The sequence below is a fragment of the Natrix helvetica genome (genome assembly GCF_964273705.1).
Source record: "Natrix helvetica genome assembly, chromosome: 2".
Classification (NCBI taxonomy): Eukaryota; Metazoa; Chordata; class Lepidosauria; order Squamata; family Natricidae; genus Natrix; species Natrix helvetica.
This window is the reverse complement of record NC_138552.1, coordinates 22,829,427-22,843,565: the sequence shown is the minus strand read 5'-3', so window position 1 is coordinate 22,843,565 and position 14,139 is coordinate 22,829,427. Positions and strand designations below refer to the sequence as shown.

The 14,139-nt window shown below is 46.2% G+C and overlaps 1 protein-coding gene across 1 annotated transcript in view; it reads left to right on the top strand.

Moving 5' to 3' along the window:
• The window catches only part of LOC309386091 (complement component C6-like), a 64,552-nt gene that overhangs the window by 3,073 nt on the left and 47,340 nt on the right, over positions 1–14,139 (top strand). Inside the window, exons 2-3 of the mRNA XM_081941096.1 lie at positions 6,143–6,317; positions 6,756–6,912. Of these exons, the coding sequence (XP_081797222.1) occupies positions 6,172–6,317; positions 6,756–6,912 (303 nt within the window). The 5' untranslated portion in view covers positions 6,143–6,171. The remainder of the gene's footprint in view (positions 1–6,142; positions 6,318–6,755; positions 6,913–14,139) is intronic.

Here is a 14,139-nt window from a genome sequence, read left to right as displayed (position 1 = left end):
GAAGGATGGGAGGGAGAAACAGAGAGGAAATAACTGCTGTGTACCCTTCTGGCCTCTGCTACATTCCTGCATGCCTTCCCTGACCAGTGTGACTCCTCTTTTTTTAAAACAATTTTTATTTGTTTTTGAACAAGGACAAACAAACATAAAAATAAAAAAACCCATCTTCCATTACAAAATGTAGAAAGTGTGTCAGTTGGTTACAGTATTTCCATGCATCTCTTCCATAGTCACCATCTGCTTTTCATATCAAATCGCATATTTTAAATTCACCTATATTCATGCATATAAAATTTCATATTATCAAACTAATATATCTATATGTATTGTTATCATTATGAATCATTATTTAACTATATCTATTGTCACTTCATACATACTACTAGTAAACTAAATTTAGCTTAATTTTTATTATACATTTTCATTGCATCGACCTGTATCCCTCCAGCAATAGTACGGTCTTATATCTCTTGCCATTTGTAGCATTAATATTCTAGTTACTTTCTTAATAAATCTTGTATAAACCTCCCTTGGCAACATGCTGTTCCTTTTGTATCTCACAAAAGATTGAAACCCAACATCTGCTCTTTCCATCAGCTTATCTTTGGTTATCGCTAGTGCTTCTAACAAGATTTATCTCCTTATCTCCATCAACTGAAAGACAAAAAAGGTAAGTATAAAAAGTGGAAGGAGGGGGACATAACTAAGGCAGAATATCAGCAAACAGCCTGAGCCTATAAAGATGAAGTGAGGAAAGCTAAGGCTCACAACGAAGAAAGGCTTGCCACAAAAGTAAAAATTAACAAAAAAAGCTTCTTCCAACATGTTAAAAACAAGAAAAAAGTTAAGGAAACAATTGGTCCATTGCTAGGAGAAAGTGGCAAGAAGGTGACAAACAACAGGGAGAAAGCAGAACTATTTAACTCATTTTTTGCATCTGTCTTTACACAAAGGGATAAAACAGTCCAACCTATCAAAAGCAGCACCACAAAAATCAGATTAGGAACACAAATTGAAATAGGGAAGAAAATGGTAAGTGAGCACCTGTCTACCCTAGATGAGTTCAAATCACCAGGACCGGATGGATTACACCCCAGGGTTCTGAAGGAACTAGCAGACGAGATCTCAGAACCACTGAATTACATCTTTCAGAGATCCTGGAACACCGGGGAACTACCAGAGGACTGGAAAAGAGCTGATGTGGTTCCCATCTTCAAAAAAGGGAAAAAAATAGATCCAGGAAACTACAGACCTATCAGCCTGACCTCAATACCAGGAAAGATTCTGGAAAAAATAATCAAGCAACGAATTTGCGAACACCTAGAAGCAAACAAAGTAATAGCCAAAAGTCAACATGGATTTGTCAAAAACAGATCATGCCAGACTAATCTTATTGCATTCTTTGATAATGTGACAAAATTAGTGGACCAGAGGAATGCCATTGATATAGTTTACTTGGACTTCAGTAAGGCTTTTGATAAGGTAGACCATAACCTACTACTAAATAAAGTAGAAGAATGTGGGTTAGACAGCATACACCACCAGATGGATTCGTAACTGGCTGACCAACTGCACTCAACGTGTAGTCCTCAATGGAACTGCATCTACATGGAGGGAGGTTTGCAGTGGAGTACCCCAAGGCTCTGTTTTAGGCCCAGTACTCTTCAACATCTTCATCAATGATTTGGATGAGGGAATAAATGGGGAACTCATCAAATTTGCAGATGACACCAAGCTGGCAAGAATAGCCAACGCTCCAGAAGACAGGCTTAAGATACAGAAGGATCTTGACAAACTTGAACATTGGGCACTATCTAACAAAATGAAATTCAATGGTGAAAAGAGTAAGGTTCTACATTTAGGCAACAAAAACGGAATGCACAGGTACAGTATAGGTGGTACCGTGCTCAATAGTAGTAACTGTGAGAGGGATCTTGGAGTTCTAGTGGACAGCCATTTAAATATGAGCCAGCAGTGTGCAGCAGCTGCCAAAAAAGCCAACACAGTTCTAGGCTGCATCAACAGAGGGATAGAATCAAGATCACGTGAAGTGTTAATACCACTTTATAATGCCTTGGTAAGGCCACACTTGGAATACTGCATTCAGTTCTGGTCGCCACGATGTAAAAAAGATGTGGAGACTCTAGAAAGAGTGCAGAGAAGAGCAACAAAGATGATTAGGGGACTGGAGACTAAAACATATGAAGAACGGTTGCAGGAACTGGGTATGTCTAGCTTAAGAGAAAGAAGGACTAGGGGAGACATGATAGCAGTGTTCCAATATCTCAGGGGATGCCACAAAGAAGAGGGAGTCAAACTATTCTCCAAGGCACCTGAGGGTAGAACAAGAAGTAATGGGTGGAAACTAATCAAGGAGAGAAGCAACTTAGAACTGAGGAGAAATTTCCTGACAGTTAGAACAATTAATCAGTGGAACAGCTTGCCTCCAGAAGTTGTGAATGCCCCAACACTGGAAGTCTTTAAGAAGATGTTGGATAGCCATTTGTCTGAAACGGTATAGGGTTTCCTGCCTAGGCAGGGGGTTGGACTAGAAGACCTCCAAGGTCCCTTACAACTCTACTATTGTATTGTATTGTATAATTTTTTTCTCTTTTCTTCTGTGCTTTGAAGTCAGGGGTAGAGTTCCAATACATCCATCTCCCCTTTCCGTATTCCGCTCTTGCCATTACCAACCATGCTCACTTTGTTGTCAGTATCCACAGTTTTCTTATCTCTTTGCTCATTTTTTTCTTCCATCTTTTGAACTCTGTCCTCCACTTTCTTCATTTGATAAACATCCTCAGTTTCTCCATCAGATTTTTTTGTTTTGTATTCCATATTCTCCAATCTCTTTTCAATTCTCTCTGTCACAACTAACAGATTTTGAATTTCAAACATAATCATTTGCAATGTTACAGTTTCTTTTTCCTGCTGAGCCATTCTTTCAATTTTGCAGACACTGCCACTATAGGGTTCAAGGCTATTTCAATAAATTTCAAACAGGTTCATTTATTATCTTTCAAGTCAAAATGTTGTCTTCCCTCCAATAGCTAGTGATAGAACTTCCAAAAGGCATCTGTATAAACAACTTATGCTCTCCCTACTATCACTGTCAGTAAACAAACTGAAAGAACCTTGAATCTCAAGTGATCAAAGAGAAAGAAGAAAAAACAATGTATCCAGCCTCCAGCCTCTAAGTGGCAGTGTAACTGCCTTTCCTCCTGTTGTTACAACCCTCTTTATAATCCTTCTTATTATCTTCTTTATATTCCAAGCTTAAGAAAGAAAGAAACCCTTAAATGGAGATCAAAAACAATAAAAAGGAGGATTTTAATGCATAGGTATAAGCAAAAGTGAAAAAAGAAGAAGAAAGAATTAATCCATTCAGTTTAAAAAATAGGGAGCCCCTACAAAAGTTCCATCCATGAAAAAAAATAGAAACTGGATAACACTAAGTTCAATGCAGATAAATCTCACTGCCTACAGTCTTTTGTCTTCAATCTTAACTTAACTGAAATCTTTTTCTTGGGTAGTCTTTTCCTCTAATAATAAAATTTCCTCACCAATTCAACACACTTTCTCTTTCCGCTTTCTTCCCATTCCGGAGCTGTCCCAACTTCAGCAGTTTCATTAGCTGTGTTTCTGTTGCTGGAAAAAAAGGGCTATTCCTGGATCTTTCAGGGACTTTGCGGTGTCCCTGAGATCAGCAGGAGGTGTCCTTCTCAATCACCGTCTCTGCAGGACGGTTTAGGTCCAAATGGACTGTCCAGTGGCAGAAATTCCACTGCAATCTTGGAGCACCAAGATCACACGTCATGCCATCACGATGTCAGCTCTCTTCCCAGTGTGACTCCTCTTGTGTGCTCCTGATGCACCCTCAGACACATTTCCCAACCAAATCCACTCTTTCACACCTCCCATACTCCTGTGCAACCCCCATGCATTCTTCTTAACCCATGCTGTTACCTCACCCCCCCCCACCCCATAGGCCTATTATGCTCTCAGGGTCTGACTCTGCTGCTCCCTCACCCAGCAATTCCTCCTGGGATCTCTGCACCTCATGGGTGTGTGAGTCACGATCAAGCAGCAAGATGCTGAACTCACTAGCAAGGTTTGACCACAACTGTGAATCCTCAGCAGAGAATGTGTTTAAATTCCCACAGGAACAATTGGCCTCTTGCTAGAAGCAACTGTGGAATCGGGCTTCTTCATTGCGACACTTGGAATCTAGTTATTTACAACCCCGGCTTGTTGACTAACAACAACCTAATCTTTCCCTTGACCTGGCATCGTAAATCTTTAGCTTGACTTTGGACCCTTCCATTTGGAAATGTGCCTTGATCAGCTAAGTCTTATGTATGATTAATGGCTGTTTCCTGTCACTTGTTGTTGGGAGTTGCAGAAGTTTCCCATTAATGCCATGAATGCCTAGGAACTGTGCCTGGCTTCTGAAGGGCTGCTGAAAGAAGCCAGGATGAGGAAGCAGCCTATTTGACTGATGCAGCATCTCTTACACACACCTGTGACCCACACTCACCCTTCTTGAGCCACATGGTCCCCCTGCATACCTGACTCTAACCACACAACCTTCTTTGGCACCATTCCTGAGATTTGCCACCACCTGCCGGGTCTCCCCAACCCATGTGGCATTTCTACCACACACCTATAGACCCTCCCCAACCCACATGGCAATCTCATGCACCCCATATAACATTCTTGACATGCATCCCCTTGCTCCCTCCCCTCCCCAGTAGCAGCCACTTACCTGTCTAATCGCCTTGTACTTGCAGTCTCCTGCTGGCTCCCCCATTGACTTGCTCCCTGTGAACTTCCAACAAGCAAAATAAACGAGGAAGGAAGGAAGGAAGGAAGGAAGGAAGGAAGGAAGGAAGGAAGGAAGGAAGGAAAGAAGGAAGGAAGGAGCAGTGGGTTTTACATTTTGTTACCACTGGTTCGCCCGGCATGTGCCCACTCACTTTGCAGGCACACAAGCCCCTTCCACGCATGCACCTGACCTTCCACACATGCACTTTGCTCATGCATGCACCTTCCTCGCATGCACCCATCCTAAAAAACATGCCTAAATAGGACAGCATAGAGGCGGGGGTGGGGGGCAGCCCACCCGCTATTTCCACTATTGGTTCAGGTGAACCAGTCCGAATTAGCTTAATACCTCAGGAAGGAAGAAAGGAAGGAAGGAAGGAAGGAAGGAAGGAAGGAAGGAACATTACTAATGCTTCCTTTTAGCTACCCACAAGGAAACTCAATGGGAAAGCTAGCAGGAATTTGTTTTTTTAAAAATAATTTTTATTGGTTTTTAAATATTTATAGGGAAAGGTAAGAAAGGTACATAGAAAATTTTGGCAGCTCCCGTGCCGGTGGTATAAATCCCCCCCAATCTCACAATTTTTACAATGTTAAAAATAACGTATAAAAGATAAGCACAGACAGAATCTTATTTTACATTATGTCAGCCATATGTTCAATCATCTCTTTCTTTGTCACTTTCTAGTATATCAACAATTACATGTATTTCAAATACATTTATTTTTGTGACCTGAGCTTTTTCGATATTGCTCCCTCCTCCCTGTCCCCAGATGGAGCCATAGCCCCCCCCCTCCTTCATATCTTGCACATTACTCCCTTTTTCACCACCACCCCTATTTTCATCCTCCAGGAGAGAACTGTGTTTTTTAATGAAGGCTTCTGCCTCCTCTACTGTGTTAATTCTAATTCTATTTCCCTCCCATAGGAATTTGTTTTTGCCCCTCTGTGGTCATTCTGGTTCTCTGTTTACGTAAGGAAATATCTCTGAAACAGGGTACAGGTTGACTTGTTGAATTTAAAAACTGAGAAGCTGGAATACTAAAGTTCCCCTTTGATGGTTCCTTTTCAGAAATTAGAGTGCTTTGATAACTCCTTTGTGGCTAAAAATGCTTTCAGTGCCTTGGGTTGTCCTGATGCTTGTGCTCAATGAGTCAGCAGGTTTACTAAGATTTCATTCCACAGTTATCACAGCTGGACGCAGCTTTAGACTTGCTCCCTGGAATGCATGTTGCAGTACATTAGTTTTTCAGCTGCCACAGTATTAAAACAGATATCACAACTGTTCTAACTGCACTTTGTTTGTCTGCACTTATAGGCTTCATTGACTTCTTCCGGCTGGTAGACATGAAGAAAGCATATAATTGGCTGTTCCTCATCTTGCTGCTGGCTGCAATTGAGAATAGCGAAGGGTGCTACTGTGACCATTATCCCTGGACTGCCTGGTCTGGCTGTTCAAGGACTTGTAATTATGGGACTCAAACTAGATATAGGTAAGTGGGAAATATGGTGATTGCAGAACTGATACATTATTATCATTCAATCATCTTAAAAGGATATAAAGGGCCTCTGACTCTTCCCTAGTTGATTGTCTTCAAAAGTTGGATCAAAGCTACTTCTCTCAGTTGGAATTGATGGGTGTTACAATACAACAATCCAAGGAGAAGCCTGTTATTAGGTTCCCGAACCTAAAACATAGGTGTTTCTTCAAAGCTCAATTATTTATTGTTTTACATCTATAGCCAGAATCTTGTCGAACTACACCTAGTAAATATTAAACATCAAATGCCTTCCAGTGCTTTGAAGCTCTGGACCATCTAACTGCACCCTAAAGTGTAGCCATGCTTTGTCCTTTTCAGCATGTACATTCCAATTTCCCTGGCTTAACAGATCCTTCTGGTCACAACAAAGCTTTTTTTATTTATTTCTAGGCAAATCAAAGTGGATGCTTATTACCAAAAAAACTTCTGTGCACAAATTTGCACCACCCAGGAATCCAGAGCCTGTAACCAGCAGACATGTCCAATCAACTGCCGGCTTGGAGACTTTGGTCCCTGGTCAGAATGTGATCCGTGTGTTAAAAAACAAGTAAGTAAAATCTAAGTTGGAAAAGATATAGATAGATGTAGAGAGTAAGGAGGTTGATCTTGAGGGAGATCAGGGGTGGGATTCTACTGGTTTGAATTGGTTCAGGCAAACCGCTAGCTCAGAAGATCACGAACAAGTGGGCCCACCCACCTGGCCCTGTGCTTTACCTACCTTTATCTTCTCAGCTGAGTCACATGGTAGAGTGGATTGCTGCGCCTTAGCTGTTTTCCTTCCCAAGCAGTTATCTGGAATGTAAGTCTTCTCTAAACTGCACAGCAAGCAAAGCAAGCGAGCACATGCAAAGCGCGTGCTCAGCAAACCAGTTGTTGAACCGGTAGGATCCCACCCCTCAGGGAGATATGCAGGAATCATTGCTTAGGCAAAAGGAGCTCAATATTAAGTTCAGAAGAGTGAGATAACATTTGAAGTTCAAGCAGAGGCCTTCCTAATTCAATGGAGGGTAAGAAGGAGGAAAAGAAGGAAGTATAGCCCAATCAGATTTGCAATATTCTGTCATTTTATTCAACTTCGATAAAGATAGTTTCAGTATTTGTTGACTAGGAGTTGGTTTGTAGGCTACTTGGCAAGCAAATGCCCAACTCATTTCAAGACCACAATGTCAGGAATGTTTTGCAGGTCCATCTCCCGAGAGTTCCCAAAACGCTGACGAGGGCTTCCTCAGACAATTAAAGAAATCTCAAAGGAGTATTGTTCCCATTACTCTTTATTTACATTAGTAGTAGTATAGCCTTTATTGTCATTGTACAAAATAAATATAATGAAATTGAAATTGAAATTAGGCAATTCAGGTAACAATATACACTTGAAAGTGACTGCTAATTTTATAGATAAGAACATAATACAAATATTAAGCTTAACCAACAGACTCTCCAAAGATAACAGTGGTAGATCCAATAGAGCACGGGTGTCAAACTCGCCACGTCATATTGCTGTCACGTGGCATTTTGCGATGTTTTTCCTGTTCTAGCTTGGAGAACACGGGTGAACAAACGGAGACGAGCCAGGATTTAACAAATGCTAACAGTTTATTGCTAACAGGTTGCCAAACGCGGCACTTCACTTTTTGTGCGTCTCAGCTAACTGGCAACAGCTGAGCCCTGTTTGACAGCCCTTTATATATGCCGACTGTCAAACAGTCAACCAATCAGCGTCGAGCGCAGCACCCCCTAGCGAAACGGACCAGAGGAAAACTATGATACATAACACTCCTTCACACTTAGAACGCGCATGCGTAGTCTTCCAAATAGCCTGGGCGGCGTTGAACCCGCCCTGATCTTCGCAGAGTGACCTCTGCTTCGGAGTTTGTGGCCGCAGTTCCACCTAGCCCCTTCAGATTCTGACAACACTGGAAACTCATGGGGAAGAGCAGGTAAGTGTCTAGGTTGTTCTATTCTATTATGTGATCGCTCGGGGGAGGTAGACCGGGACCTAGGCGTCTGCTGTGAGCTCTCAGTGGCTTGCCTATAGGATACACCCTGTTGTTCCCCCACCATGTTTGACTCCTTTTGACGATTTCATAGCTGATTGATATGGCGCCTCCATACTCGGCCGTCCACTAGCTCTATCAGGTACGAGCAGGGGCCCGTGATTTTTCTGACTACCCCCGGGACCCATAGTGGGTGGCCGGCGTAATTCCGTGCATAAACTGTTACGTTTAATGGAAAACCCTTAAGCTGACTGTGCGAGTCTAAAGGCTTTGAAGGGGCATACTCTGGGTGTAGCCTGTCTAGTGTTGTTCTGAGTCACCAACCCATTAACAATTCTGCCGGGCTCTTGTTTGTTGTGGAGCATGGTGTGGCATGCTGCCATAGCAAGTACGTGTCTATGTCTTCCTGCCAATTGAGGGGGCCAAACCTAGCCAGCGCTTCTTTTGCTTATCTGACCACGCGTTCCGCTAGGCCATGGGCCACTGGATTGAAGGGGGCTACAAAATAATAATAATAATAATAATAATAATAATAATAATAATTATTATTATTATTATTATTATTATTATTATTATTATTATTATTATTATTATTATTATTATTATTATTATTATTATTATTATTATTATTATTATTATTATTATTATTATTATTTTATTTGTTAGCCGCAACCCTCTCCCGAAGGACTCGGGGTGGCGTACAATCAAAACAAATAAAATACAGATAATGACAAACATACATACATAGAACAAAGACATATACATGTGCATGGAGGAGGTAGACTAATGAGTGAAAACAATTAAAAACCCAATTTAAAATCCCATTGAATAAAATTACCGAATTAAAAAACCCGTCAGGAGCGTTATGAAGTTATGGTTGAGCCAGGCCAGCTATTTGGAATAGGTGGGTCTTGAGCTTTACACGGAAGGAGCGGAGGTCAGTGGTGGTCCTAATATCCGGAGGGAGGTCATTCCACAGGGCTGGGCCCGCCACAGAGAAGGCTCTGCTACTAGGCGCCGCCCCTCGGCACTGTCTGGTGGACGGCACCTGGAGAAGTCCCTCTCTGTGCGAGCGGATGGGTCGTAGGGATGTATGGGGCAGAATACGATCCTGCAGGTAACTAGGTCCTGAGCCATGGAGCGCTTTAAAGATCGTAATCAAGACCTTGAAACGCACCCGATAGACCACAGGAAGCCAGTGCAGCTCGCGCAGGAGAGGTGTCACATGGGAGTACCTAGTACTCCCAATAAGCACCCGCGCGGCCGCATTCTGGACCAACTGCAGTCTCCGAGTGCATTTCAAGGGAAGCCCCATGTAGAGAGCGTTGCAGTAGTCCAGGCGAGACGTCACCAGCGCATGAGTGACTGTGCGTAACGCGTCCCGGTCCAATAGGGGGCGCAATTGGCGCACCAGGTGAACCTGGTGGAACGCCCCCCTGGCCATGGCTGTCACATGGTCATCCATGGACAGCCTGGCATCCAGGAGGATGCCCAAATTGCGCGCCCGCTCCACGGGGGCGAGTTGAATGCCCCCAATGGCCAGAGATGGAATTAACTGGTTGAACCGGGGGGGCGGAACCCACAGCCACTCTGTCTTGGAAGGGTTGAGCTTGAGTCGGTTGTCATCCATCCAGACCCGTACGGCTTCCACACACCGGGACATCACTTCGACGGCCTCGTTGGGGTGGTTCGGGGTGGAAATGTACAGCTGAGTATCATCAGCGTACAGATGATATCCCACCCCGAAACCACGGATGATCTCGCCCAGCGGCTTCATGTATGTGTTGAACAGGAGTGGCGAGAGGACCGACCCCTGTGGCACCCCACAAGTAAGGAGGCTTAGGGTCGACCTCTGCTCCCCTGCCAACACACGTTGCGTCCGGCCAGAAAGGTAGGAGCCGAACCACCGCAAAACGGTGCCCCGGACCCCCAACCCCTCCAGTCGGTGCAACAGGATACCATGGTCAATGGTATCAAAAGCCACCGAGAGGTCTAATAGGACCAGGATAGAGGAACAACCCCTATCTCTGGCCCTCCAGAGATCATCAACCAACGCGACAAAGGCCGTCTCTGTGCTGTGCCCGGGGCGAAAGCCGGACTGGCGCAGGTCTAGATAATCATTCTCCTCCAGATGTCGTGGGAACTGAGAAGCCACCACACTCTCTACAACCTTCGCCAGAAAGGGAAGGTTGGAGACAGGACGATAATTGGCCAGCTCCGTAGGGTCCAGGGAAGGCTTCTTGAGCAAGGGTCTCACCACCACCTCTTTCAAGGCGGCCGGAAGAGACCCCTCACCCAACGAAGCGTTCACTAGGCCCAGGAGCCAGTCGCGTGTAACCTCCCAGGATGCCAGTACAAGCCAGGAGGGACACGGGTCCAGTAAACATGTGGTAGGTCGCAGTCGTCCACGCAATCTGTCCAAATCCTCGATGACAACCAAGTCAAACTCCTCCCAGAAAGGTTTCTCAAGACTCGCCACGGACGTCTCCACTGGGCTGCTGAAGGGGACCCAATCCTTCCGGATTTGAGCGACTTTATCCTGCAGATATTTCCCAAATTCCTCTGCCCTACCCTGTAAAGGGGCCTCCCGCGGCCTCTGACACAGGAGGGAGCGGGACACCCGAAACAGGGCGGCAGGGCGGTTCTCTGCGGATGCAATGAGAGCGGCGCAATATTGGCGTTTGGCCGTTCTCAATGCCACTAGGTACGTCCTTAAATGGGCTCGTACCTGTGCTCGGTCAAATTCGGATCGGGAGGATCTCCAACGACTCTCTAGGCATCTCTTGCGGCGCTTCATCACCCTTAGCTCCTCGGTGAACCAAGAAGCCAGGGTGGATCGTTGCCGCCAGAGAGGCCGCAAAGGCGCCACCCGGTTCAAGGCCCCGGTAGTCGCATTGTTCCACGCGGCCACCAGGTCCTCTACCTGAGGGCGGGTCAGGACTACAGGAGGTGGCCCAAGCTCCTTTTGGAACCTATCTGGTTCCATCAGGCGCCTGGGGCGGAACCATCTCGTGCTTTCCGGTTCCGCCTCCCCGCAGCGGGGGGTAGCACCAGGGAAGTCAAGTCGGAGGAGTGAGTGATCTGACCATGACAGAGGAGTGATGGTTAAGTTCACTCCTCCCAGATCACTCAACCACTGGCCAGAGACAAAACAAGGTCCAAGGTGTGACCTCCCTCGTGTGTCGGGCCCTGAATCAATTGAGTCAGGTCCATGGCTATCATGGACGCCATGAACTCCCGAACCCCCTCTGATGCTTCTCCCACCGATGGCAGGTTAAAATCCCCCATCACTAGAAGTTTGGGGGTCTCAACCACCACCGATGCGATCAGCTCGAGGAGCTCAGGCAGGGTCGCTGATGTATGGGGGGGAGCCAGGTATACTATCAGCAGGCCCAACTGCCTCCCAGGGCCCCATTTCACAACAAGGGATTCACACCCGGACGTCTGTGGTACAGTGGACTCCCTCGGCTCTAAGTCCTCCCGGATAATCACTGCTACCCCACCGCCCCTTCCCCGGGCCCGAGGCTGGTGAAATGCTTGGTAACCTGGTGGGCACATTTCCACGAGGGGTAAACCTCTCTCGTGGCCCAACCAGGTCTCCGTTATTCCCGCGAGGTCCGGCTCCCCCTCCAAAATTAGATCATGAATGAGGGGGGCCTTATTGACAACGGACCTCACATTGCATAACAGCAGCCTCAGGCCCTGGGCCTGCAAAGGGCCCTGGGCCTGCAAAAGTTGGACCCCTAGCCTGGCAAAGAAATTGTCTAGCAATGCTGCAGTAAATTGGGGCCCATTGTCAAAAACGACCAGATCAGGTAACCCATGGGTCGCGAACACCCTCCTTAACACCTTGATAATGGCAGGGGGAGTGGTGGTAGACAATAATGCAATTTCAACCCACTTAGAATAAGCATCAACAATAACAAGAAAAGATTGGCCCTTTACTGGGCTTGCCAAGTCCATATGAATCCTGGACCATGGAGCCCTTGGCTGCTCCCAATTCTGGATGGGAGCTCTGGGACAGGCAGGTTGGGACTCCTGGCAGTTAGAACAGCCAGAGACCCACCTCACAATGTCATGGTCCATGCCCGGCCGCCAAGCATAGCTCCAGCCCAGTGACTTCATCCGGACTATGCCCGGGTGGCCTTCGTGGAGAGTTGTCAGCACCGCTTCTTGCAGGGAGACAGGAATGATCACTTGGCCACCCCACAGGAGGCAACCCTGCTGAGAAGAGAGTTCGTGTTTCCTGGTTGAAAAGGGTTGCCACTCGGTGCCCAGTGGTTTCGCTGGCCATCCCTGTTCAGTCCAAGCCAGCACCTTGGTGAGTAGTTTGTCCTGACTCGTGTGCATGGCCACATCAGCTGCTGTTATCGGTAGTTGCATCTCATCAATCAGCAAAACCTCAGAGGCAGGCACTGGGTCTTTTACTGCGATGGGCAAAGGGCATCTGCTCAAAGCGTCGGCATGGCAAATGTGCTTCCCTGGTCTGTGATGCAAGGTATAGTTGTAGGCAGCCAGGAACATAGTCCATCTCATGAATCTGGGAGATAGAATTTGGGGCGTTTGTCTGTCCCCACTGATGATGCCCAGCAGGGGCTTGTGGTCTGTCACTATATGAAAATGACGGCCATAGAGATAAGAATGGAAGTGCTTCACTCTGGCTACTATAGCCAAGGCTTCCCGATCAAGCTGGCTATAGTTCCTTTCGGGCAAGGACAGAGTGCGAGAGAAAAATGCCACAGGGGCTTCTAGTTCTGACTGCAGACGGTGGCTGAAGACTGCACCAAGGCCGTAAGGAGACGCATCACAAGTCAGAATCACAGGGAGGGATTTGTCGTATTGGTGCAGGACACTCTCAGATGTTAAGAATTTTTTTACATTGTCAAAAGCTGTGGCTTCCTTCTTGCCCCAAACCCACTTCGCTGAGCGGTCTAGTAATCTGTGCAGGGGTTCCACAACAGACGCCTTGTGAGGCAGGAAAATATTATAAAGTTGAGCAGACCCAGGAAAGCTTGAAGCTCGACTTTGGCGGAGGAGCCTGACTAATAGCCCGCACTTTCTCAGGGGTCGGATGAATGCCTTTCTTGTCTACTCAGAAACCCAAAAATTCAACTTGGGGAACTGCAATCTGGCACTTGGACGTTTTAAGTTTTAAGCCAGCACCAAGGAAACACCGAAGTACAGTTCGCAATCGGGCCAGGAGGTTGGATAGGGAGTGGGCTGATACCAGGATGTCGTCAAAATAGGGAACGATGCCTGGTATCCCCTTTAGCAGCCGTACCATTAAATTCTGAAAAAGTCCAGGTGCTACGCTAACCCCAAATTGTAAACGGTTACACTTAAACGCGCCCCTATGTGTAACTATAGCCTGGGCTTCAGCAGTTGCCTCATCCTCAGGCAACTGCTGATATGCCTAAGCTAGGTCAAGCTTTGCAAATATGGTTCCCTGACCCAGGGAGTGCAGCAAATGCTGCATCACGGGCAAGGGGTATGCACTCTGCTGCAAGGCACGATTCAAAGTGCATTTAAAGTCAGTGCAGATGCGCACAGAGCCATCATGCTTAACTGGTGTGACAATGGGAGTTTCCCAACGGGCATTGTCAATAGGCTCTAACACCCCTTGGGCCAATAACTTGTCTATTTCTGTGCCTACTTTGGGTTTTAACGCAAATGATACCCTACGCGGCTTCAGACGCCGTGGTGGTACCTGGGGGTCTAGGTTAAAAGAGATGGGAGTACCAGTGTATTTTCCCAATCCTTCCCTGAAAACTTTGGGAAAT